Consider the following 27,931-nt stretch of genomic DNA (forward strand, 5'->3'; position numbering starts at 1 on the left):
AAAAATTAAGAAAAATAAACACTTACAGTTTCCCAGTAGCCACTGTTATTTTAAAGTTCTGTTTTCAAAGGTTTAAAGTTCTAGCACTAGTTTTCAGTATATTCTTTTAGAAAGATGGGGCTTTTATAAATAGCTAGTGTTTCTTCAGTGGTCCTTAGACAGTTTGAAGTAGTTGACTGGCTTGATCTGGAATTGCTGAAGTGTAGCTGTATTGTAACTTAGAGTTGAGTAAGAATCCCTTAATGGGTTTTTCTGAAATGTTTTCGTGGTGAAGTCAGTCTGTAAAAACAAAATCATTTTAATGGAAACCTTAAATATTACAGTTTCTCACTAATCTTATGAACAAAATTTCTGATTTTGTCTTCTAACTGTTTCCCTTAGGAGGATAAATAGCTTTGAAATAATCTTAGCCTGAATTGGAAAACTCAATACGTGGCTCATCAATGAGCTTTATGGTGCCTGACACTTCAGTGTTGTGGAAGGTGCAAATGCAGTGCAGATCACTGCAATGATTAAAAGGTAAAACCAGTTAACGGAGTCTGTAGAACTTGTGTGCCTACAGAAACTTCTTGGTTATAAGTTAAAACTGTCCTGCACATCTAAACTTCTTGCAGTGAGGAATAGTGTTTATGCAGATAGGTATTCTACACAGTAAGATTGCCTCCAGGACAGATGCAGAGATTTCTCCTTTCGTATCTAGACTGCTGCTTCTAGAAATTAATCTTCTGAGTTTCTGGTCCTGCTGATTGAGAAGATTTTCTAATTAGGAAAATTCAGGAACAGAGGAGATAAATATAAAAATGGAAGGAGGAGATGAGGAAGAAGCAAAGGTCCGTATAAAAGAAAGAGAAATGCTGCTGTAGCTGGAGCATAGGGAGAGATGGTTATTGATAGACTGGCAGACCTGTGCAAAATAGGTTTGGTAGTAATAACCATACCTTTAAAGTAATTTTTTTTGCTGGTTTTATAGAGATTGACTTGTTCATAATTATTTTTTTGCCTTGGACTGAAAAGCAGATTTTGGCAGTCTCTGCTTTCTTTTCTCTTTTCTGATTTGACCATGTAGTGTTCTGAGTTGGATGTCAAGGAACTGTAGCTGCCCACTATGTGGAAAACTGTTTTAAGTTTCATTATATTCCTCTGTCAATGACTACATACACTTGTACAGATTCTTAAGGAATTCTGGAATACATGGGGACGATGATCTCATTTAGATTCTTAATCCCTAAATTTTCAGCAGCCATAAGGGGGTGAAAATCCAACTTTATCAGGTGGAATATACACAAAAAGAAACATTTGCTTTGATAACAAAAGAGGCTCAGTGCTCAAAAAGATTTTCTGGAAGGATTTCCTTCTAGTTAGAGTACATAATTTGACAATTTTAAAATAAAGAATAATATTTGATACGTTTGTTCACAGCTTCAGCTAAGATAGCATGTTCAGTGACTTTAGCAGGTCTTAATTAGTGTTCTGTCTGTTGTATTGCAACAGGAGGTGCCTTAGCAACAGATTTCTATTAAGTAAGAGAATGTAACTCAGTGTGTGCTTATAAAAAGAAAAGGAAACCTGCTTTTGTCTCAGATTAGTCCATAGTATCTTCTATGTTTAAATTTCCTTTAGATTTACTGTAGCTTAAGTTGTTAGACTATGTGTTGGATTTAATAAATAAATAGGATATGGAGCATTTGTCTTGTAGATTGCTTTGCTGAATGCATGTCATGCCAGCAAAGACCAAGCTGGCTTCCCCCTTTTCAGCAGTGGCTAAGCTGTCACTGCAGAGACTCCAAAACATTCACGAGCCATAAAACTGGCACTTGTTTTCCTTTTTCATGATGTTTCATGCTTGCATTTTGTTTGTCTTTCCTTAGGTTTTTTGAAGCTTTTACTGAATCCTTATCTGTGATGACAGTTAAATTTTTTGGAAGATAAATTGAAGTGGCGTATACAGTAAAATAACTTTTCAACAGCTTAGTGCTAAATGTTTCCAGATATAGATGCAATTTAATCACATCTACACTTCATGAAAAATGTAAATCTGCAGTTCTCTGAAGAATGTTTATTAATACCTTTAATGTTTATGATTGTACATGAGGAAAGTATACATAATTCCTCTTTGCTAGAAAGACCCTTCAATTTAAATTTATTAAAGATTATTTTACCCTGCCATGAACAAAATGTCCCCTAAATCCGCTTCCCTCCCATGAAAGCGTGAGAATTTCTCCACTACTTGGGGTCTGTGCAAATCATCTGCACTACAAAAGAACCCCGGCTCCTTCCATTTTAGGAATCTGGGAAGGGTAAATATTTAGAAGTGCTGGCATAACAATAGCAGAAGTAGAAGGAAATTAAAGTTTGGGATCTAGTGCTGAGACACTTCTGGTTTAAGCTGTGGGTGGGGGGAAAAAAAGACATTTTTAGTAAATTGATGAAATATTATGATTTTAATTTTTTTGAATAAGTGTAACTGTTTGTTCTCGGTAGAAGAAACTACCCAGTTTCCCAGACAATTAGTCCCAGTTTTGAAAAGGTAGCTTTTTGCTTTTTCTGTCAGACTGGAGTATGTTGTTGTTCAGTTACTTTCTGACAGGTCACAGGAACTAATGTTTCACGGGTCTTTCTATGGAAGGCTGCTGCTGGTATGAGAACTTCTTGAATGTAAAGCTTAGAGGTTGTAGGTTGAATGAAGTAGGCTGAAGTTAAGACAATGGCATAGAAATTGATTCCGTTATAGAAACCCTGGTGTTCAGGTTGCAAAGTATTTTGCTCTATAAAAGACTTTCTGTAGAATCTCTTAGAGAATTTCCAGCATGAGTTGTTTACAACAGCTGTTAGATATTGAGCAGAAAGATTTGTTTGTCCTCAGAATAGCAAAAACCAAAAGTATTCTTAATCTTGATAAATTCAGGTTGAATAACTCTTCAGATATTAAAACCGGTTTTCCCGGTGTATTTGACTTATCTTTGGGAGATTTTTGGCACTGTGTTCAAATACCTAAATGTGTATGTTCCAAAGACTGAAGCCTGTTTCTGCCAAAATTTGCTGTGTGACTTATGAGCCTATATAAAGACAATTGTAGTAACTTAAGCTGATATTTGGCTTGTGTTTATGCAAGGCAACTCCAAATAATCATTTAACTCTGTTTTGAACTGTGCTATATTTTTCAGGAAGAGACTGTATAGAGTTGGCTGAAGAAAAGGAGCTGTACTTTTGCAAAGAATTTGTGTTTTGAAATATTTTTTTTTCTGAACGAATTTAAACTTTAAAACAAACAATTCTGGATTTCTTTGTAGAAGGAAATAGAGTTTATCTCTAGGGTGTCTGTCTTCACAGGTAGGAGACCCTGATGGATAGCCTCATCTGATGCCTCAGGGCTCTTAGCTCTCACTCAGCTTGCTCAAAGTTGTATGGATCATCAGAAGAGGCAGGTTTCCATTTAATTATGTTGGAAGGTTGTCAAACTTCACCATCACGTTTTTACAGTATTTTTTCATTACTATTTGTATAATTTTTATTTTTACAGTTTCCAGATGGTAGATAATTCAGTGCAGCCCCTGACAGTTTGTTGAATTTCAGATGACCTAGTGTCTTGAAGGTGAAATCTTCGGATTTAGGTGCCAGTTGCTGTAAGGGGAACTAGACCCACAGAACTTTGGAAGTATAGCGAAATAGAATGGAACAGTATTTCGAGATAGAGTAATTTAGACCACTCCAGGACTTCAATGCCTGAGTTTTCTTACAAATTTCTCAGTTTTTTGGTTACCTACTTACACAGATATTTATTATCTTGAAGTTTCATTTGCAGGGTGACAGAATTGTTCCCTGCTTTTTCCCTCTTGGCTGAATCTTACTCAGATCGCTCTGCAAATTCTGCAAAGGGGAGCAATTAAAAGAAATCCTAATTTCAGTAAGGTCAGTTCTTCAACCTAGACACCTGAAGAGCTAAATCCAGTGCCTGGGAGGTAATTGCACAATGGGATCTTCCTCTGTAGCATAATGGTAGAGAAACTGGCCCAGCAGAGAAACAATTGTTTGCCTGCTTTGTTTAGAAGCAGATGTGCTTTGCACAAAAAGTTATATTGAATCTCACAGTTGATTAATCAAGTGCTCTTCCAGCCTTTTGCATAATTTTCTGTTACTGGGTATCTCTAGTTATCACATGAGTTGCCTTTTGTTTTAACAACTAACACCTCAAAATATTAAGCAGAAGAAAGAAGTTACTGAAGGAACTGTATAGTAAATTGAACTTAGACTGTGAAATCTGCAATCTGGTAGTGTTGTCTCTTAATGGCAAGTTAATATCAGTCTACTTCAGATTCAGAGTATATATGACAGCTGTTGAATTTTGGTCATAGTTCCATGAAACTTGTGACGAGGGTCAGTGGGATTCAAGTATCTTTGCATAATAGCTTTCTACTGGTAAAATAAATCATAAGAGTATGCTTTTAATTTCTTTAAGGCTTGTGGAACCATGAGAACTTTAGGTTCCTGCTCAGTAATACAAATGAATGTGGTTTAGTTGAGACAGTGAGATGACACTCATTTTAGTGTGAGATTGACCATGACCATTTTGTAGGGTGTTGTATTTCTTCCCTAGTAATTCAGCTATAACATCTTACCCACCAGTTCCATATGAACCAGCAGAATTATAGATGTCTGTTTTACCCTGTTTAAAAATGGAGATTTTAAAATGCTTTTAGCTAGGATAGTGTCATTACTTATAGAAGTTCCTCTGACAGTGTATCTGAACTTAAGAGGGACAACAGGGCTGAAGGCCCTCATTGCATGGGGGAGGAGTGGAGAGCTTGGTATTAAAAAAATGCAATGCTCCAGACGTCTTGCAGTCCAAGCATCAAGGTATACTGATGTGTTGTAGAGCAGAGACTGTGCCCGGTGCTCTTTCTACTGATGCTCTAGTGCCTAAGTTCCACTGCAATAAAGAAGTGTCTCTGAATGGCTTGCAATGCTTTGATATAATTGCTGTGCAACTGTATGACAAATCCAAGAACAAGATGTGGATTTTATGCCGAACTTGCATCTGAAGGATGTCAAGCTCAGATTCCTCACCAAGCAGTGTAGACATAACTACTCAGCTGTTTACTAGATTGGAATCAAGGGCATCCTTTGTACAACTAGGAACACAAAGTTTGCAGGACTGGACTGAGGGAGAGCACAAGCAAGAGAAACAGGATTTTGTAATCCAATGATGAGGTCACTTACCTGGGATGGGGGGAAACAGGCTGTTCATCGAGGACTGCATATGTGTGTCATATGGAACAGTACAGAGTTTATGAGCAGTCTTGGAAGCTTAAGCAGAACTAAGCATAGCCTATAAAGTGGTAGATTGAACAATTTCTGTCTAAGGTCTTCTGGAAGTAATTGAGTGAAGCTTTAAAATGGCGGTGATAAACACAGAATGAAAGTAAGATTTTTGTGTGTGTTGTTTCTTGTTTTTTCCAGATTCTTGATATTTGCCAAATTGATCCATTTCATAACAGAATTTTCCATGGCAAAAGATTCTGTTTAATCCTATTTTAAGCCTCTGTTTAATCTTATTTTAAATGTGCTGATCAAACTATGGTTTGTGTACTTGCCAGAGAGGTTATTCTTGATTTGTGTTTTAAGAGAAATGAGCGTATTGAAAATCAATAGAAATTCTACGTCCACATCCGCGAATATAAGTGTTGATGTAGTAGTGGTGCATGCCAGCACTCATGTATTTCTCAGTTTATAACTTCAAAGTGAAGAAAATGCAAATATATTGTACTTCAGTGCATGACTAAATTAGGGTATTAAAACAGGTTGGTGGTTATGTTTACCTCTAATTTTGATGGTTTAAAAAACTGACTTGTTATTAGCTAAATTTACAGTGGCAGTTTTAGGTTTCTAGGAAGCTCTGGTGACCTCTGTTAAGAGGTATTTCGGTGAATCTGTCACTAATAATTTCATTCTGCAGCTAATAGTAATGGGTTTAATCCAGAAATTATGAGCTGGGCCCCTCTTCCCTGAGGGAAGTATTTCTTTCCATCTTTAAGTCTAAAGGGGGTGAGCATAGTAAATTTAACAGGGCCTGGCTTTTCTTTTATATTTGAAGTCTGTGAGGCTTTTGCTAAGTACTATACAGAATATACGTAAAATATAAGTAATACACAGCACAATTTTTCTTCAATTACCTCCATCTGAAGGCAGACACGTGTTCACCCATGCCATTTTAATGCAATACAGCTTTGTTTGCTGTCACTTATGTGTTTACCTGTGGCCTTGCAAACTAGGTTGTGATGGCTGATACTTTTAGATGTTTTCTGTGCACAAGAAGCCTAACCATTTCAGTCATGCTCTGAAGAGTATTGATGGTTCTGCTCAGTGTTTACAGTAGTGGCGCAAGTAGATTAGTAATGCAGCACTTGTGGAGAAAGTCATAGAAGATAATGATGTTGTTGAACTATTGGCTCGTTTGGCTCTGAAAGAAAAAGTGCAGTCATTCAACAAGAAAGCAAGAAACCTGGGAAAGTGCCTTCAGTGGCTTTACCAATTGTACCCGACTATGTTTTAGTATCGAATTAGAATGCTAATCACTGAGTTCTTCTCTGTCTTGTCCTAATGAAAGAAATCCCTCTATGTAGGGGACTGGAATTTCAGTTTGTAAATGTTGTAAACACAGCCCTTTGTTTCTGCTTTGTTATTTTGTGAGAATTTGAAACTAGTTCAGCAATAACTTGTTTTATAGGGAGCTTACAACCAGATATTATGCATCATGCTTATCCCTTCAATTTGCAGTTCTAGTTTTTAGTTATATTCTGTGTACCACATGCTTTTCCTTAAGCAAAAATGTTTTAAAGTTTCTATTTAGTGCTAAGTATTAACTCTAAAGCCTATTGTTTTCACACTATACACTATAATACACATTATATTGCATATATTCTCCTAAGTGGACCTAAATCATCAGTGCCACTGAAAGAAGCGCATCTCCCCACGCCTGCTGGTTATTCTTGCCTGTTACGGTTGCCATCCTTACACCAGCAAATGAGCTTGTGCACGTATGTGGTGAGTTGAATTTAGAAAATTTATCGGGATTAAAACTATTCCATGAAGAGGAAGTGTGTGGGTTAGCGCCTTAGCACATGTTTGCGTGATAGGCACTCGCCTCTTAAAATTATCACCTAGCTTTGAAATTCCTTGTCCTCTGACCTCAGGCCGAGCATTCCAGCTTCTTCCCGCCAACCCCCCCCCCCTTCCTTGCCCCCTTCCCCGCCCCCTTCCCCTTGAAAGGCGCAGCTTGCTCTCACCACTGGCTTATAATATGATAGTAACCAAGGAAATCAGGGTCACCTGTTTCCACTCACCATGCAGAAATACTGCTGGTCCTGCCTGGTATCTTGCACTTGGTTGTACTGGAAAGGTAGGAAGAATGCTGGCGGATATTACAGTCTTTCTAATGCCTAGCAATAACTTTGTATGCATTTGGCTTTGAGTACTACGACCAGATCCATGTGATACCTTTTTGTTCACTGTGAGGAAAAAAAAATATAGCGTACATGTCATGTGAGCATGAAGAACATAGTCATCCAAAACTGATTGGGATGCTTTCCTCAAGGTTAGATGATTTTTTTTTTTCTTATCTTTGTCTCTAAAGCACACTCTTTGGGAAAGATATTTTTGCTGGTAGATTTATACGCAAGTTGTTTTGGAAAGGGTATATGTGAAGATTAATATCTTCTGACAAATGGAGCAATCTTTCTGCAGCTGCTCTTTTGCTTTCAGTAGCTGATTGGGGTTTGAGTTCTTGCTAGGAAGGTCAATATTTTATGCATGCATTGCTCATTAAAATAGTATCTGGCTGGTGACTGTTAAATACTGTAGACTAAGCAAGGCTGTTCTGTTAAATAAGATTGAAAACTGTAAAAAGAACATTCAGGTTTTAATATCTGAACACTGCTGTAAAGGTTCAATGGCTTGGTAGTAAACATATTTCTTAGCTTTACTAAAATTAGCAGTGCCTGTGCCTTGGAACAGGTACGCAGCCCAGTTAAGTGAGCTGGAAGGGAAGGAGTTGCAAAGGTACCAAACTTTTCTCCTAGCCACAGAAGGGCTGTGCAGCTGCTGCTGCCACAGGGCTGCCAGAAGTCTTCAGCAGCTGCTGTATGCCTGCCTCCATGTCTGATACGGAGGTGGCTTACTGGTGCTGACTTTGTACAGCTGTGGCACTGCTGGCATGCACCCAGTCACTCTTCTTCTCCAGGATATAAAAAAGTATCTCCACGTTGTACTCTCTAATGACCAAAAGTGACTAGTGTTCTCTCAATTTCCATACCCTGGTTTCCTGTGCAGAAGACTAGTATCAGCCCTGCAACTTCAGAGTCCTGGAGTGCTTTGTGATCCTCAGTTCCTGGGTATGGAAAGAAACTGTACTCCTAAATAAATTTCAGCACCTGATGCTCTTCAGATTCCTTAATTTGTATATGAAGAGAGTTCATCTGATACTACAATTTATGTAACCAGTAGAGAACCAAATGCTATTCCGATGGATCTCCTAGAAACATGTATAGTACATATAAAACGGGTAGCCTGTAGTAATTGGAAAAAGCAATATTGTCTAACTGAATTGGCTACATACATCACAGACTGTAGCAGAAGTAATCTAATTGAAGTCTGATCTTGAATTTGATCTTTAAATAGCTATCCAACTGTACTTATTGAATGTAAATCTCAAGAGGTACCATCAGGTTTAAAAAGCCTTCAAGTGCATCATCTTAGACATTTGGTCAATACTGGACATGTTCAATATAAAAATTTGGTTTGTTAAATGGGCCTCATGCAGAGAAATAATATATCTGGGTTTGTAATACAACTATAATGCGATTTCTGTATACCCCATGCTTTTCTAAAGGATTTTTTTGGTTTGAAAATTGATTAGGAAGGTATACAGTTGCAGTTTTGTATACTGACAAGAGTACAGCTCAGAATTGTGTGGCTCCAGGGAACCTGCAGAAAATGCCAAATCAGGTTTCTAAGATACACCTCAGTATCCCTAGGCATAATATAAAAGGAATAGAGATAACATTCCCCTACATTTTTTTAAATGCTACGTAAATGTGCCATGGTTTAGAATTGTGTCGAGGTTTTTGACTTCGAACAGCAGGTAAAACACACACTTATCGAACTAACTTTAGTGAACAGCTTTGGAAATTGTGACCTGTATATGATAGGCAGTAACTGGAGTTTAGTCTGAATAGTATGCAATCAGAGGGTCCCAGAGAAATATGGCATCTCCTTCTAAAGCTATGAAGGTTGATGCTCTTGAAAAGTCTGCCTCTTGATTTATCTGAACGCATGAGAAATTCCCAGGCTCACATCTGTTTGCTAAGAGACAGCTAGAAAAGATTGACTTCCCATTGCAGGAGCTGTGTTTGGGTAACCCTCTGGCAGGCAAGCAGCCTAGTGAGCAAACACTGAGTTTGTGCTCAAATAGCATTTTCTCTTGCCTTGTCTGTCAGGCCTTCATTAGTGTGTCAGTAAAGCTCACATCAATTGAAAGCTCCTCAGTGAACTCTAGCAATGGTTGCTTACTCTAAACACTTAGATCTCTTCTTTTTTTCTCTGAAGGAAAAAAGATCAACTTTGGTGCTTATTTCACTTTCCTAATGAGGTAAGGTGAAGGTGTGATGTGGGTTCATGTATTATTTGAAGGTTTAAGTGGTTAATTTTGAAAATCCTTTAGAAAAATTAATGATTAAGAAGCTGTTAGATGTTTTCTCTCCTGGTACTTCTACTAAGCCAAAGGAGCAGCAAGCTAGGTTGAAGGTTTAACTTCTAATAGGTAGAAGAAATGTTTCACAACTACAGCTGTCACCTAATTTGCTCTTAAGTGAACAGCAAGAACCTTATACTTCCTTTAGCTGTGGAAGTGAATGAAATGAGCAACAAAATGAATAATTTTCTGACACCTGCAATATAAATGTTTATTTTGCACGTAAGTGTTTATATTGCACACTGATGCAATTGCAATAAATATTGATGTTATATTTTTAGTTTCCCTGAAATTAAGTGCAAAACAATGGTCCCTATCTTAAAAGTAATTGAAGTTTTAGTGTTTTAAAAGTATCCCTTGCATTTCAAGACTTCGCTGTTTCCTGAACTAAGCATCTGAATCTGAAAAAGTGACTTGTCCTTTGCTGAAATAGAAATAGTGGTAGCTGTGTTTTCTGGATTGTTGCTGTATGAATGCCTCCAAATGATGGGAGAAATGCAGTTCTTTGTTATTTCTTTGGTTATAGACAAGTTAATATGGTAATCACGGTAACAATATTGGTAAAGTGCATTTCTCGTGTCACGTGGAAAAAAGTTATACTGCAATAGTCACTTTCACTGTAACATCAGGATAGGGGTTTTGATTCAAATACTGTCATCATGTAAGTGATGGAGTTACTGCTTTTTATGTCACTTGTTTATTTTATGTCCAGATACAGCATTCTGTTACTTTTTCCCTCTGGTCAGTCTGGACTATTTTACAAGTGACATTATACATGTGTGCACTTATATAAGATACACTTAAGTGTGGTTAGTTCATAGTGGAAAAGGTACACCTGTGAGAAAGGAATGTGAATGAGAAAACGTAAGTCTGTGTAAACATGTTTATGCAGCTGCAATTTAATGTAACTTATTGGAGCACTCTGTTTAGAGAATAAAACTTACAACTGAAAACAAGCTATGAAAAATGCCTTCAAAACCTTGTGAGCTGTAGATAAATCAAAAGTATAGATCTTCAATTCTGCATCCAGATTTATTTGTACTTTTAACAAGTTCTCTTCATATTAGTATCTGACAACTGATTGAGGTACTAATAAAACTCTTACAAATTTCATATTAAGCATTTCTGCAGAGTATTAAATCTGATTTTTTTCCTGGTTTTTCATGATTAATACACAACTTTTTTCTTTAGTAGTGTAAATAATTGCTTCCAATATGGGGACTTTTTTAAACTTAATAGCTTTTCAAGATTTGTGTGATGTGGGACTTGAGTTATTGTGGAGCCTCAGATATGCATTTCAATTCAGAGTACACGTGATTTGGAAATATACAAAATAAGATTTGTCTCTATTAGATCTTCACTGAAAAATCATTAAGTTGATGTTCTGTAAGTAGATAAAGCAAGACAGTCTTAGGTTTCATAAAACTCAACCTTCACATGACCTGGTTTAAAAGCTCAGGATCTCAATGAAAAAAGTTAGAAAAATACTGCTAGAGTGTCTTGTTTTGGGTGGGGGGACAAGTCTGGAAAATCTCACTATCATACTTTGAGAGCTTTTTAAAACAATCAATAAAGGAAATAGTTTGGAATCCTGCTGTATTTGTTTGCAATATCATACTGAACTGACTCTTTAATTACACTAGGGACTGAGAGCACATTGTTCTAGGCACTTAATGGACAATGAAAGACCCTCTTTGCCCACAGGAATTTATTTCTGTGCTTTGACTTTCAGTGTTATTTAAGATGATGTGACCTTAAATGTCCATTTTCCGGAATATTAAAAGAATTTGTTGGTATCTGTTTTATTGGATGTAGTGTATAGAGTTTAAATTTCCCAATAGCAAGCCAGAAGTCCTTTGTTTATCTAAAAAACAAATAGAGATGATCAGTAATCATGTCTAACACTTCCCCTGTCACTAGTGCTGGAAGAGACTGCTTTGCAAGGCTTAAAGATTTTTTTCAGCCTCTATACTCAATTCTCAGCCTTTCTTGAGGATATCAGTTATGAAAGATTTCGTGGTGAAGTCAGGGTGAGTGGAAACTGGAGAAGGACAGCCAATTTACTTCACGACATCTGTTGATCAATGTTTCATCCTCATGGACCTAGCAGTCTGAAAATGGAAGGCTCAATACTTAAGGCTTCAGTCACAGGTATATGAGGATACTGCATCAGTTTTGCTTATATTATGGCCTATATTTATATGAAGGTTTGTCTCCTTAACACCCTGAGGTGCAGGGTGAGGTGGGGAAGTGTATAGAAGAATGCCAGTGTAAGAGGATGGGAGTTTTTATGTTTAATACCTTGTATTTCATTCACTTCCTTTTCTTCATCATATATCTCAAACAAATGCATGCATCTAAGTACAGGTTTTTTCATTGTTGGGTGCTTTTGTTTTTACCTCTTACAATTTTCTCTTTCATCTCTGAAAGGGTAACACAAGCTGTGAATTAAGTCCACTCTGTTTGGAGGCTCTAGAATGTCAGTATTGAGTTTCTGTCTCAGGGGTGATGCCTGATGAACACAACTCTCCTGTTTTCAGGCTCAGTTTAGGTCTAGGAGCAGATGATTCATGTTTGTGTGGCTGCAGTCTCAGGTAAGTCAGTTTGTCTTCACCTTGTATTTCTGAACCCAAGAGCACTTGGGAGCACCATGCAGGCACTCATATCTCTGTAAAATTATCAGGTGTGGCACAATCAGAGGTGGTCTAGATGTAGTAATTTCCAATGGATCAATCTGACTCGGTCCAATTAACTTTCTCAGTACTGTGCTCCTGGCATGTCCCATGTACTGCTCTAATCTGGAAGATCCCAATATGTGTCCTGTGTGCCTCTGAGTAATTAAAGTAGCTGCCACTATCACAGTATTACCTCAAGTGTTGCATGAAAATACACTTTAGTATGAAAAGTAGTAAATGAATGGTTGGTTCCCTGCTGTGTTTTTCCCACTGCATTGTTAGTTTTAAATGGTATTTGGTTAATTGCCCACTGCATGGGCTGTTCTATAGCATCTAAGATGCAATAGAGAATATTGTGTCCAAGAAAAAAAACACCAGTCAGGAAATTCTGTAGGTGGATAGGAATTGTAATAAAACTTCAATGTAGCTATAATAAAATACTTGCAGAGTACCTGTGCCATGTACAGAACTCATTCTGTCATTTTAACCTTAAATTAGCTCTGTACTTCTATGCCATATTCCCTTATTCTCCCCAGTTCATTACGAATTCAGCAGAATTTCTACATCACCCCTGGTACCCTCCATCTGGCCTTCAAGGATTTCAAGAGCCTCTGTGCTTTTTCCCTGAGCACTTGCATAGTCCTTCAGCATCCATTTGTCCCCAGAGCACCCTAAAAGGCGCACAGCTGTCCTAGTAACGCCCAACACTGTTGAAGTCCTTCAGTTTCTTCTGAATCTCTCTCTTGTTAAAAGACACTGATCTGACAAGAAGAATGTGTGATTAACATCGTGTTAAGCTCAGAGAGGCGTGTGAAGGCATCCGGCCAAGAAAAAGGTGCAGTGAGTAGCTGCAGCTCCGGTGGTGGAGGGGTGGTAGCTCAGTATCAGCTCGTGATCATGGGCAGCCAAAGCTAACAGAAGTGGCTGGCGCTTGATGGCATTGCCTGGTGTCTTCAGTTTGGCCTCAGGAGAGGCTATGAAAAGATCACAGGCAAGAATTGCAACTCTATGTTGTGTCTGAATAGAGAGGGTGGTCAGACTTCATATGTTACAACACAGTATGTCAGCTGTACTTTGTAAATGCATATATAAGCTTTGGGTTTTTTAGGCTTATTTTCTTGTATATTATACAAATGATAATTTGTTTGGATCTAATAACACTATAATAGTTTGGTTTTTTTCCTAAGGATTGTATATAGAATTCTGGGAACTCGTAGGAGTATTTTTAATACTGTTTGATTTTATTAGTTAAGAATACTATGAAAAATATTGTCTTAAAATCTCAGTAAAAAAGGCTGCTTATGATGTTATGATAAGAGATGATTTGCCCATTTTTTGAAGTTTAAAGGATTTTTCTTTGATCAGAACATGCAAAGTACTTTTGTTTGCCCAGAGCAGTATGTTTGTCTTCAAGGGCTTGAAGTTCAAATCACAAATCTTTAAGTAACCCATGAAATATAAAATTAATTATTTATAATATTATAATAATCTTCAAGGTGGTATAATAGTCAGATTTTATTCTGTTCCCTTTTTCTTTAAAGCATAGTGAATCTTTGAGAGTTCATTTTATTTATGATAGAAATTTTGTCGCTTGTAAAAATGTACTGATATATCCATAGGCAGCTGGAACTTCCTGGTGGTTTGAGGATCTTATTGACTTAAACCAAGGCTGAATTAGTAGTGCAGATGTCCTGCAGATTCTCTGCATACATGCACTTCCAGGTGGTGGATAGAGCAGTGTGTTACTCATTTATCTTCTTGAGGTCTCCAGGGACCAAATTTGACATCCCTGATCTGCCTTGAATCGGTCTAAATTTTTCCATCCTTTTCCACTTTCCCCCAGTTTTCCTGTACCTGTGCTCCATGTGCTGCAGAACTGAAGTTGTCTTTCCTAACCACTTACAAATGATGAGGCTGGCGTTTGTCTGATATTGCTGGAGATGAACAGTGGGATAAGTAGCAATGTTAGAAGTTGAATGTAGCGCAGAAGGGGATGTTAAAGGGTGTGTGATGGAGATGTTAAAACGAGGAGTGTGCTGGGGGGAACATTGGACAATCAGGGCTCTGCAGGGATAGAGCGTAGCATGGGGGAAAGGTTTCTTAGCGCTCACAGTGCTGAGTTTGCCTTTTCAGGTACTGTGAAGGCAATAATTGACTCCAAGTCTGTAATTCAAATATATGATACAGTATTTAAATCCAATTTGCGCGGGAATCATTTTATTAAGCATAACCTATGAAGATACATTATATGTTCATTTTACTATCGTCCTTGGGAACTAAGTAGCTGCAGTAAGTTGATGTGCCAAGATATAGTAATGGTATTTTGTGCAGTACATATAATCTTAAGAGCTTTGATAGATGGCAATCCTTTAGATTTTTATACTGCTTTTCCTCCTAGATATCAAAGCAGTGAGCAAAAGATCTGGGCCTTTTGCTGCCTCTTCAAGGTAGGTAGCAAATGCAAGTGATACAGTGTCTGCAGTGAACTGATACACAGTAATATTTATATATTTTAAAAATACTTTTATTAGTAGATAGGTTTTTCAAAAATACCTAGAGTTTTGTGACTTTGGGAGCAGCTTTGAGATTGTTCTTGTGACACCTCTGGACATACGTTACGTGTTTCAGATATTGGGAAAGTGAGTATCATGTTTTAGTTCTAATTCCATTTTGAATGATGGTTTAAAGTTATCTGCTGTATAGTATTGCTGTTTTGTTCAATAAATACATCTGAGTTTCTTGTATTAGAACTGTCCTGGATCATTAGCACTCAATGGTTCTACATTGGATGGAAAGCAAGTTTTCCACTGGAGAATCTATTAATGCTAGAAAATTTATGCTCTAGATAGAATGCTGATGATGTGTGGGAGGTAGAGACAGGGCACCTGATGCCAGTGAAATTTTCCAGTTCAAGTGAAGTGAGAAAGGTAGGGAACACTGTTTTTTTTTTTAGAAAAGTGTCCCCTTAGAAGTGGGGAAGCAGCACAGCCTCTCACCACCTGTTAAAGACCAGATCCAACGAGCAGGAAGAACTGCCTTGCGTAGAAGCTTGGACCAGAGTTAGGATGCATAATTTTAAGATCACACTGAGGGAAACTGAGCCCCAGTGTTTCCTTTGTTAAGATTTTTTGCTTTACAAAGAGTGAAGGTGCTTGTGGATGAGAAATTCCTTTTGCTACAACCAGCTCAAACTTGACTCAGAAATCAGAGCTCCCGTATTTCAGTGGAGGGGGAAGAGAGCTATTCTAAAAAGCCAGTCCCAGGTGGACTGTGACCTGCTTTGGAGTGGCAGGGGACTGGTTTGTAAGATCTGAACCAGGAGGATGCCAGTTCTGAGGTTTGCACCTGAGATGCCCAGAGCTGAGGAAGAAACAGGAGTCACCTCCCAAAACATGAGGCTTGTGAGCACGTGAGGCTCAGTAGTTACGCTGAGCGCACCCTGGTAGAGCAGGTGGAGACCAGCTTGTGGCATTTCCCACAGTAGTATTTTAAAAAGTTCAGCGTAATACAGCTCTGTAATTGAGTGAGTGCAGTGTTCCCCACCTTAATACTGAGCTCTTCCTAAATACATCCTGCTGTTTTATTCTTGAGGTCTTAGAATTGAGGGTTTAAATATCCTCAAAATTTGGCAATCTGTTTTCTCATTTTGCCTGGTGACCAGGCTATTTTTCTCTGCTCATGAAGTTCTCAGCTGTTTGCATTAATAGCCTGTAATAATTCAGTTTGTATTTATTACGTTTTTAAACAAATATATCTGAGGAGTATGTGGAGGTGTTCGCTTTTGGACTACCAGGTCCTCGAGTACTTGGGTGTGAAAGAAGCTTGAGAAAAGGCATTTTGGCTACAAATATCTTAGTATCTGGTGCGGCAAAAGCCCGGTTTTTCCAAGCAAGGTTTTTTGTTGTTGAAGTGTGAGCGATTTGTAGCCACGCAGAGGTGATTTGCAAGAAGCACCTGACAACCGAACGATGGTGTCAAGAGCTGGGGGCTGGGGGACGAGGCATGTTTGCCAGGAGCTAATGAGGACTGAAGTGACTTTGAGAAACACTCCAAATGCCACTCGGTGCTATTTTCAGTGTCCCGCCTTCCTCGGCTCTTCCCACTTCAGAAATGGGAAGGTGAATTTGAGAAATGGGCAAGGTGATGCCCCTCGGGCTTCCCGCGTTAGGCACGCCTGCAGGGGCTGGAACAGGAGCGGGGCGCCGCCGGTCCCGCAGCTCCCGCGGGCGCGGGCAGATGAAGCTGCAGAGCGCGGCTCTAATCTCCAGTTCAGCCTTAACCAAACCCAGATCAAAGAGGGCTGGAACCGAGGGCGGGGAGCAGCCCCGGGGCTCCCGCAGAAAGCAGGGAGGAGCCGGCGGGTGGCTGCCAGCTCCCTGACCTGCCGCGGGGAGGGAGGGAAGGAGGGGCGGCCCCGCCACCGGCTCCCCGCGGCGGAGGAGCAGCAGCAGCAGTCGGCCCGGCCCGGCCCGGCCCGGCTCAGCTCGGCTCGGCGCTCCCCGCCCAGGCCCGTTGTTGGGGCGAAGCGGGCCAGGCTCCCGGGCGGCTGCGGGAAGCGGGGGGCGCGTAGGCGGGGGGATACCTGGATCAAGAGGGGGGCTTCTTGCTCCCTACTGCTAATCTTCTCTGGTTTGCGCCTGGTAAGTGTTTAAGAAGTGCCTTACGTCGGATTGCTTCAAATCTGCCTGTGCGTTCCCGTAGTGTATCTTAGGCTATAGCTGAAACAACTCGGGGTTTCAGAAAGCGTTAGGACGTAGGCTTAACTAAGACTATTGTGTACCTTCATTTTATTTACATTAAAACGCTACTTTGTAATGCAAGTAGGCTCCTGGGCTTGTAAAAGTCATAGCCGAGTAGAAATGCCAGAGAGCTTAGAACAGGACCCTGCCAGAGCTGAGGGGCTGGTGAGACAGAAGAACACCCCCCCGACCTGAGATCCAGCTATTTAATCAGATGCGCTATTGTAGAAGTGGTGTGGGGGGTTTATCGGTTGGCCTTCAGAGCGCGGCTCAGCAAATGGGAGACTTAAAACCATCATACACTTGGGAAATAAAGTGGGGAGAAAATCAGTTCTCGCATGTTTAGCTTTTGAAGAAAATGATTGCTGGACTGCTGTGAAACTGTTTTGCTCTGTTTTCTGTAGCTAAATGCAAAGAATGCGCTGTGCTTATCAAATAGGTGCGACTGCCAGTGTATTCCTGCTTGATGTGCCCTGGCATTCTTGCCCAGTGTTTTGCTTGTTTAATATACAGTAGTTTTAAAATTATGTTAGTGCATCTATTAAAACATCAAGAAAAAATGCTATTATTAGTAACAGATTCTTTAAAGATCTTCAAATGTAGTTTATAAATTTGAACAGAAAACAAAAAACCTGCTTCTAAACAGATGGTCGAGGGGTTCCTTAACCTCCTGTGTAACACTAATATAGTCAGGATGATAGTAGGTATAGCTGGAGCTGTATCCTAAAGAGTATTGCTTTTGTGTCCCATTACAGATGTAATAATTTAAATGTTAATCCCACAGCATGAAGAAGTAAAAACCTGTGAAACTTTCAATGCGGGTAACTCCTTTTACATCCAGAAGAAGACATATTTTGGTTTTCCCCCCTCTGTGTAAGCAGGATTAGAGCTGTTTTGGATCAGAATATTTGCAGTTACAGAAACTTAAATGTCTTTCATATGGTAATGGAAAGTCAGTAAATTGTGTAAATAAGATTTAGTGTGATGACAGTGTTGCAGTTGTAAGCAATGTTTGAGTGGTTTTTTTTTTTAACAGCTTTCCATGCTCTTAAACTGCGCTGAGGTATACCTGCTTTTCAGAACTATGCACATTTTTTCCTTGAAGTAGTATGTTTTGTTCCAATCATTTCTACTTATAGTTGTATCTCTTTCCAAAACTCAGTATTTGAATCTTGGTTGGATTTTCTTAATACACTTTTTTCCTATTTCCCCTGTGTAGATATGCTGAAGTAATTTTTAAATAAAATGTTAGGATTATATAAAACTTCTGCAGGAGAATTTTCAGGGCTTCCTGTTGTTGTTTCTATCTATAGTTTGGTTATATTTATTATGAATTCTGACATTAAAACAGACTTCATAAAGCACTGCAATTGATTTCTTTAGCTGAAGCCCTGCAAACGATTTCTGTAAATGGTCTGCTGTTTTACTGTTTGTGCCAGAAGTAACTTCAGCTTGAAAGCACAACAAAATTAATTTCTGAAGTTCTGGAGAATACTCTCTTTCCAACCCTTTGCAGTCTTTCCCAGCTCCCTCACCCCACAGCCTGTCACTAGTGGGTCAGTTTGTGTGCCAGTTTGGCAACCCTGGTTCGCTAGTGCCTGTCTGTGGCATGAGCTGTGTGGTCCTGGCATGGCGACATCTGGAAACTCCCTGTCACAGGAATTGCAATTCCCGGGCCAGCCTGCGACGCAGGAAATGAACTCAGGGTGTCTCTGATTCGGGACGGGACAGCTTCTCGACCTCGCAGGCTGTGGAGAGGGATGGAAGGCCTAGGTAGCTTTTGAAACACTTACTACGAAATGGAGGAGGGGAGATTGCCCTTCTGAAAATCTGTTCTGCTTCATAATTGCCTTTTATCTATTACTGCATGGTGAAAGTACTCAGATGGCTGAAAATCTGCTCATTAAGAGATGTGAGTTGACAAAATGGGTGTTTATAGACTGTGCCAAAAACAAGCTGACCGTAATGGCATTTTGCAAAAATAGGAGCTATATTGTATCAATCCTCAAAGCGAAGCAGTTGCATTAAAAAGTATATCACCTAGGCTGGTGTGCTGATAAAATAAGAATTAGAGAATCTTCTTGAAGATGAAAGATACACTTTAAAATATACCTGAAATACTTGAAAGTGGAAAGGACAGGGAAGGCTTGTTTGAGTAAGCGTCCGTATTTTGTATAGTGAAAGCTTTTCAGGGAAGACCTGGTGGTTAACAGCTGAAATGGAAAAGCAAGAATCAGGGTATTGAGAAAAACCAAGCACCACATATGAACGCATAGGAGTAAGAGCTGGAGAATTTGAAAAATGTCTAGCTGAGAGCCAAAATGGAGAACAGCAACCATAAAACATTAAAAAGCTGCTTGACTTGCTAAAGACCATTGCAGTGATAGATAACTAGACGTCTCCCATAAACCCCAGTATCAAACACCAGGCACCACCTGTTACTCCTGTGAGCACTGAGAAAAAGCAAAGATGCAAAGAATTTTGATGTGAAGGAGGAGAAAACCCTCCTTAAGGGTGGCTGTGCACGGGCTGTCACAGCAGATGAAGTCTGGAGAGGATTTAACTGAGTTTACAGATTGAGACCATGTAACCCATTTGTCACATTAAAAAACTTCAACGTCTTAAGGGACTGTAAGTCCATTATAATATTTCATCTGGAAGGAGACTGAATAGGTAGCACTGGGATTGTTAAATATCACTTATTTCAAGAATGCACTACTTTTAGAATCCAGCTGGATTAGATGAACTTTTGACATGAAAAGACGTTTTTGTTACTTCAGACATCATGTTCATCTCAGAACCATGATGGTTTGTAGCTGACCAGTTTGCAAGGGCCAGAAAATCCACACTGGTTCAGCTGGCTGAGTGGCACAATGCTGACTATAGCTGAAAGGCTTTAGATAACTTTTAAATGAAATTTGAGTTTTGTCCTACCTTAAATGAAAAATGTCAAGTCTTATACCCAGCTAGCTTTAGTGCAAGCTAAAGGTTTTTGGGGTTATTTTTTCTTATATGGTTAGAACAACCCTCAATACTTAGCTGTGTTCTATCATCTTCTCAAGTTCTATAAATTGTCTATACTAATACACTAGGCTATACTAAATTTCCACTACATAATTCCGTCTTGAATTTGCCCTTCTGTCATTCTCAATCGCAGGCATTATGAGTCCAGATGGGATTTGTTGAACCAATGTTTTTTTAAGTCTTTAAGAAACTTTAAAGCAAAGAAAAATTCTTTCAGCTGCAGCCAAAGGAACAGGTGAACTTAATCCAAGTCTAAAAAGAACATGCTACTTAGGGAACACCAAATCCTACATAGTTTCAGTGTGGTACAGCATTACTTTATTTCCTGAAGGGCTTGCAACGCAGATGGCAGATGTCTGCTGGGTAAGCTGTGTTCATTGTTAGCTCCACAAATAATAGAGGGATTACTCCATAAAACTGTCACTAAGTAACGTTGCCTCTGCAGACTGTGGTACTTTCCAGATATGACACTCTTCCAAGCTGTTGTTTTGAACTGCATGGCTAATGTGGTTTCTAAGCAGTTACTGTTACTAAATGTGCAGTAATTAAAGATAATTCTAGTTTTCTTTCCTTAGCAGTCCAGCTGACTTAATTTCTAAATAGATGTTAATGTTTAAAATACCATGTGTCCAGCTGGAGAAGTGGATACCTATGTGTGATGTATTAAACATGTAGGTTAACACTTTCTAATCGTATTTAATCTTCTGTTAATTAGGGCTGTCTATATGAAAACCTGTATTATTTACGATGATGTTATTCAGAATACCTGTTCATTGCTTCAGAACCTTCAGATGTAAATTGGAATAAGTCTGAAAACAACCAATCTGCTGGAGAATACTAAATCTGAAAGCATTCTGAGGAATGCAGCAAAAATAAACTTCCTGCATTGAAATAATTCAGAAATCTCAGACTGCTTTTTGAATAATTCTTGGGTTTAGATTTTTTCATGATGAACAGGTTCTTTGTTTTCTCAGGTCCATATGTTATTAAAATCTTAATGTACTTTCGTTTGTTGTGTTTAACTTGCCTGTTTGTGCATCATTTAAAGGAGAAATTGACAGTTAACTGTTTCCCTGGGCCATTACATCTCTCAGTAAGTTCCCAGTCAATGCAGTTGTGGTAGGGAAGACAAAATGCAGAGAGGCAAAAACATATTCTGAAAATGTATTTTGGTGCAATAGCTGCAGGTGAAGTTTTGCTGTCAGTGGAGTTGCAGTTGCTTTTATAGAAGGGGACACAAATGAGGTACTACAGTACATACTTTTTCATACCCTCAAACATGAGTGAAACAAAACTTGGATAACATTAGACTTGTCAAGTGACATCAACCATCTTAGCTTTTCTTTTTTTAAACAAATATACGAAACCAAATGAAAAAATACAACCCAACTTGGTTTGAAACCCAGCAATTGGTTTGAATCCCACTTCTTATCTGTAATTGAATAAAATACTTCAGCAGGTGGCTACCTTAAGCATGCAAAGTAGTCTTGCTTACTTTAATATGGCATTGAACAAGCTTCAAGGTAAGCAGGTGCTTGCATAGCCTTGCTCAAAGACTCCATGAAAATGGACAGAACCCAAGAGTTTCTCTCAAGGCTTAGGAAGAAAGAAAGAATCAGCTTGATCTGTTAAAATTTTTATTGCTTGAGATAGTTCATAAATAGCCTGTTCAAAAGGAGAACAAAGGCAGAATTGTATGTTGTGGTACTGATGACTATGCTTTTTGGCTTTTCTTTGAATTTACTAGTTTCTAAAAAGTCTTTCTGAAGATTGTATTTAAACTGGAAGGCATGCAGGTAAATATTACATCTGTTGAAAAGAAAGTATTTTATCTTTGATTATATTGAACAGAGGCTGCTGGGCTGTCTGGAAGAAAAGTTATAATCCCTGTGTTGGTATTCATGAGGGGCATGCACACACTGAGGGTCCCAAGTCTGTGTGTCTGTGCTGGGACTGCCCAGCTTCCATGGGTGCATGTTAGCTTGCATCTCTGGCTGGCACAAGTGTGCCCTGTGTGTAAATGCATGGTTTCCTTTATAAAGTGATTTGAAACAGCTACTAAAAATTATGTTGTGTTATCTCAGTTGCTGCATGCTGCAGATGTCCTGGGTGTAAAGCAAAAAGGAAGGTGCATCTGTCTTCTCGAAGGGCTGGGTATTTGCAGTATCTCCATACTTTTTCTGTTGTGATAGTAGTCTGCGGAACAGTAACTTTGATCAGTGTACAGCAGTTTCAAGCGATGATATGGATGTGTCTAACTTAGAAAGAGAAATGTAGCAACATCACCATGTAGACTGTCTCTTATATGAGTGAATGTGAAAATAAGCATCCAGAAATTCCAAAAATGCTGCCAGACAACTCAAGAGGAGCTTTCTCTGCCTTGATGTCCAGCTCTCGCTCTGTCCACTTCAGCAAGCTTTGAAGCTGCCTACAGTGTGAGAGAAAACCAGACTGTTCAAACACAGCAGTATTTCACATAACTAATGTGTCTCTTCAGACCAAAACAAAGTTTAGCCAGCCACTTGAATTTACTCTCTGCTTAGCAGAAAGTCCTCCGTGGGCTTGACTTGCCTGGGCGGGAGTACCCAGCAGGAATGTGTGGAATTGGAGGCTGGGAAAAATATGCTCATCGAGCAGTATATTCTCCTGTTCTGAGCAGTTATCTAAATGAAAGCGATTTCCCAGGTCATCTGGCTCTGCACATGATCTAGAACAAATAGCAGAGGATTAATTTTTGTTTCAGAAGTGAAGGATTTAGCTATGTCTAGGGGAGATGCTGCATGGGGAGGCTGCCGGGGGGTAGCATTCCACTCTGCAAAGCACAGAATGAGCATTCAGGCAATTAAATAGCTCAGCTGGCTGGGCAGGCTTAGCTCTCTGAGCAGTCAGCAAAGGTATTGGGGAAGAAAATGAGTTAGACACTTCCTTGCTTATCTGTCTTAATCTGTATGTTATGTCTTCCTGCAAAGTTCAGTGTCTGTAATGCAAATAATGCAAGCCTTGCAATTTGGACTTGGAATGTTGTTGATTAAATTCAGTATTAAAAAGGTAACATTAAGTTAGCCAGAGCAGTTGTAATTAACTAATTCTATTTATTCTTCTAAATAGTACATAATTAGTGCTCTTTCTTCCTTGCTCTTCTTTCTCCTCCCGCCCCATGTAACTTGGGTAACAAATTCTTATCTGAGTGTGATGTTTGTGACCTTTCATGTTATTTATCAAAATAATAATCTCCGACTTCTTTTCAAGTCTTATTAAAACACAATTATAGTTAACACTGGGGGGAATTAGCTGCTGTGAGCACCTCAGACAAGTTTTGATTTTGAGCCAAGCTCCTCAGTCACCTTTCTAGATTAGTAGTTTTTACTTATTTACATTTTACTTGAGAAAGACAAGATTCTAGAAGAAAACCTTTAATATCCTTTATTTATAGCACAGTGCACTGCTTAATAGCATTTGAAATAGATTTCTTTTGGAAGTATGATCATTTTAATCAGCATCGATTGAATACTGGCATTTTTTTAAAAACTTAGGATATAACCATATGTTCTTCCCATCTTCTTAGTATTCATAACAGTTCATTTTGAGCTTCTGCTAAAGACCTAGTCTACCATCCAGAAATTTTAAGAGATGTCTGCTGAAGTGGCTTGATTTATTTAAATATGATATTTTAAAATATTTTCTTCAAAGATATGAATACACCTGGTTTTCAATAGAAATTGGAGATGGGAAAGGAGGTTACTGAAACCAGCACATTAATGATTATTAAACAAACTCTACTGTGCGGTCCTGTCTCCTGCTGGCTTTCAAAGCACACAGGCAAATTGCATTGCAAGGTGTGGATGGTTAAACAGTTTATACCAAAATCTGTTATTTAGTCTGGTGCAAAATTATCTTGTTCCCCAGTATCTCAACCACTGCTTGTTGGCTGTGACCAAGGTTCTAACAAATGTCTATTCATTGGACTTATATTTTGGTTCAATTGCTTAGCATTTATGTAACTTCCCTTTAACCTTTTGTTGAACAAGTGAAAGTCCTTCAAAACATTCCTGACAGCGTGTGTGTGTGACTCCTTTCCATTTCCCTGTGTTGTAAAAGATGAGAGAAGAGGAGCTTTACTCATTTTAATCTAAAGTTTTTCTTAGCATCTGAAAATACCACAACTCTGTCAACTTTGCTTTATTCATGTTTCTTTAGGAACATCACGTATCCACCAAGAACTTGGAGCATGGCTATGAGCAATGTCACTGACTCTGTGGTTCTGAGCAACGGCAGCATCTTGTCAAATGCTACTGGCCCAGGTATCGTTGCAGCCAATGACGGAGATGCCGCAGTTCAACAGCTCCCATCCAAGGAAACACCAAGAACAAAAACGAGTCCAAATGGCTGCCTGCAACTTAATGGTACAGTCAAACCATCTTTTCTGCCTTTAGACAACCAAAGAACTCAGCAGATGTTGTCACAATGTTGCCACCCTTGTCCATACCATCATTCTTTAAGTAGCCATAATAACAAGCAAGAATGTAATTCAGTGGTTGGCAGCTCAGCACCATCGCCTATGACTTCGTGCTGCATGCAGCCACATACTGAGTATTCAGCATCTATTTGCCAAAAACACACACCCATATATCAGCCTGCGTGCTGTCTTCAGCCCTCCCCATCCTTCTGCCTTCACCATCAGTGGCCTGACCATTTTCAGCATCAGCCTGTGCAGCAACATATAGCCAGGATGAGGTAAGCAGATGGCATTATTTTTTAGTTCTCAGTATGGGTAACCTTTTCCATAACTACTTCATTTTCTTACAAAAGCAGATCAAAAAGGAGGATGAACCAAATTTCCTCCTTAGTATTTTTACAAACTGATCTTTGACACATTACCAACTTACTGTTTTTCGGAAGAAACCATGTCAGGAAACTAGTTTTGCTGTGCTACATGAATATTCCTAAAGGGAGTTCTTTCCTTCTGGGGGAAAAAAGGCTGGTTTTTTTCTTCTTCTGGGGGTTTGTTTGGGAGTTCGTTAACCCTTACAAGATGTAGTGTACACACGTTGTATGAAACAAAACAATAAAGAGATAGCTAAGAAAGCACTGAAAGAACTGGTCTGTCTGCATAGTCTAATCAAAACTCATATTTCCTCAAAAAGATGTATGAAAGATATTTTCAACGATTCTATTAGTAAATATACTGGGTGGTTTTTCTTTGTCAGGTCACCTCGTTCAGTGAGTTGCCACCATGTCTTTCAGTATATGTATCTGCTAAACATTAAAGTTGTGCTCAAGTTGAGAAATTTTGGATTGTTCCAGGTTTTAATCCTTTCTATCCTCCACTTCATACAAACTTGCCTCTTTATGTGTGTTAGCTTTGGAGTTTCAGTGACAGTCCCAGCTACAAGGAGCAACAATCACAAGGAAAATCTACAGCCTGCTGGTCCTGGGCAAAATCAGTCCGTCCAAGAGGGAATTTCTGAAAATCAAAATCCCCATTGCAGTAAGACACTTCTAAGCTTTTATGTAAGGATATTTTTGTTGCAAGTGAGCCAAACTGGGTGAATTTTCACTGGGTTAATAAAAGCTACCATTCTGCCTGTCATCTACCATCTGCGTCCTTGCTTGAAAACTTGGAGCTACAAGCATTTCTCCATCAGTTATAATGATTTTGTCGTGACAAAATGTATGAACTAATTCTAAACTTCTGAGAATATCAGACTGGGACAAATATGTAATATGGAAAAAGTCAAAGTGAATAAAGCTCTTTTCCTTAAGGTAAAAGCAGATGAAAATAGGGTTAATAATACAAAGTCCAAATCAGCTTTTCCCTGCCAGTTATTCCTCTTACAAATGGAAAAAAATCGTAGCTGTTTGAACTTACAATCAGACATATTTTTTGCACCCCATACTTGTTTAAATATTAAGTAAAGATGAAAACTTTTATGTAATTTTGTATGCAGGAGGTTGAGGCATAACAGAATCAGTCAGTCATACTCTTCAAACTGTCAAAATGGGTGCACTAATTTCACTGTTTTTCTCCCTGTGCAGCAGGGATGTTAAACTTCATTTGTATTCCATAGCCTTGAGAAAGGGAACAAACATGATCCATAATCTGTGTTTCTGCTTTTAGTCTAGAAAAAAAACAGTAAAAAGTTCTTCCAGAGACAGTAGAATAATGTTTTCCATAGCACTTCACAAATATGAAGACTTTGTTTGAACTGCTCCGATTGGGTTCTTGATCCGAGATGCTTTTTTTCATCTTGTGCTTCCTCACTATGATGTACATTTGTATGTAAATTATAAATAATGATTTACAGTAAATATTCATCTTACTGTTAGCAGTCAAAATAAGCATACAATCTGACCTTTAAAGCACCTGTACTTAATTCAACTACATGCGTTAGCATACTGTACATATCCCTATTAAACAGTTACTGTTTCACTTCTGGACTTCCATAAAGCTAAGCTGACTGAATTTTCTCAAGAAGATGCTTGCAGTGTGACTCAGGTCAGCAAATCAAATGAGTCCATCTCCTAAAAGTCACCTAGCTTCTGGTTGCTGTTGTCTGTTCTTTTAGCTTTAAATATGTGTTAAATAGGACTTGGGCCCCACGCCATGTTGGGGAAGCTGGATTTCTTGTATGGATTTTAACTCCTCAAACTGGCTGTGGCTGCATTAATGGACAACGCGTATGTCTGACTGCATCACTTGTGTTATTAGCATGGAATCAAAGATTTTTCTCTCTGAATAGTCTACAACATATGCCTAAATGTGTTATTCTCCCATTGCATTGTAAGCCTAGTTTATCATAGTGAGAGGTCATTGTCAATGAAGACACGTTGGTAAAAACAGGGAGCAACTGGATGCAACCTTGCAACTGGATGGATACATGCTCAGGAAGAAGCAAACCCTCATTGGTGGTTACTTTGCAGTGCTAAAGAGAATAGGTACATTCATTTTTTACATGCTCAGATAACTTTCTGTACTCAGAAGAGTGATGCTTAGGCATGTGATATTTTTACGTGATCTCTGTTCCGCACTCTTAATTTTATTGTATTTTGGGCATACAATCTGCACAACACCATCTTCTCCGGCTGTTTTTCTTACAAGGCTAATTGGAAATCATCTAGCTTTATAACATGTGCACGTTTTAACAGGGTTATCTAAAATGCAGATTCTCATATAATACATTCATTAAATTCAGTGTGTAGTCAAACTGGCTTTCATTTTTGTTCTTTGTATGTTTAAAAAATGCATTCAAATATTATAGTTTTAATTTTAAGGGGGGGGGAAAGATGTGATTAGATAGAGGGGGGCAAACACTTTCTTCAAACTGTATCACTAATGCTTACAGCTCTGGGCAGGTAACCAATTGTTTCAGCAGGGCAGGTTTTGTCTGGTTTTGAAGCCCAAGGCTTAACATTTGTCAGTGACCTAGTTTTAAAGGAATGTGGCTCTGGTATATCATTGCAGATTGGAGTGTATAAAGAAGACAGATTGAAATAAATGCCACACTTGTCCTTTCCTCTTAAAGCTGGCTGGATCTGGAATTTTGTAGGGTGTTCAGCTTTGAAGTTTAAACTAAATTACATGGAAGTGTCATCTATACACCATAACTTGAATGTCTGAGCAACTGATTTTTTTTTTCTAGATTGGTGAAAAAGGCTTTTAGTGTAAAAGAAAATATTTTTTAGTGGTTGGTGGTTTACAACATGATTGTGGCAAAAAATTCTGTTGTAAACATCGGTAAAATAGGTTG

The 27,931-nt window shown here is 38.8% G+C and overlaps 1 protein-coding gene across 6 annotated transcripts in view; it reads left to right on the forward strand.

Moving 5' to 3' along the window:
- Positions 1-27,931, forward strand: part of DISP1 (dispatched RND transporter family member 1) — a 95,131-nt gene that overhangs the window by 31,461 nt on the left and 35,739 nt on the right. For 4 of the 6 annotated variants that reach the window (XM_064446322.1, XM_064446321.1, XM_064446320.1 and 1 more), the window contains exon 2: positions 24,381-24,917. In XM_064446322.1, coding sequence (XP_064302392.1) covers positions 24,412-24,917 — 506 coding nt within the window. In that variant the 5' untranslated portion in view covers positions 24,381-24,411. Of the gene's footprint in view, positions 1-16,632; positions 17,061-24,380; positions 24,918-27,931 lie in introns of those variants that run through there. The other 2 variants (XM_064446324.1, XM_064446326.1) reach the window with 2 other exon arrangements.

This window comes from Phalacrocorax carbo, chromosome 3 (assembly GCF_963921805.1).
Source record: "Phalacrocorax carbo chromosome 3, bPhaCar2.1, whole genome shotgun sequence".
Taxonomy (NCBI): Eukaryota; Metazoa; Chordata; class Aves; order Suliformes; family Phalacrocoracidae; genus Phalacrocorax; species Phalacrocorax carbo.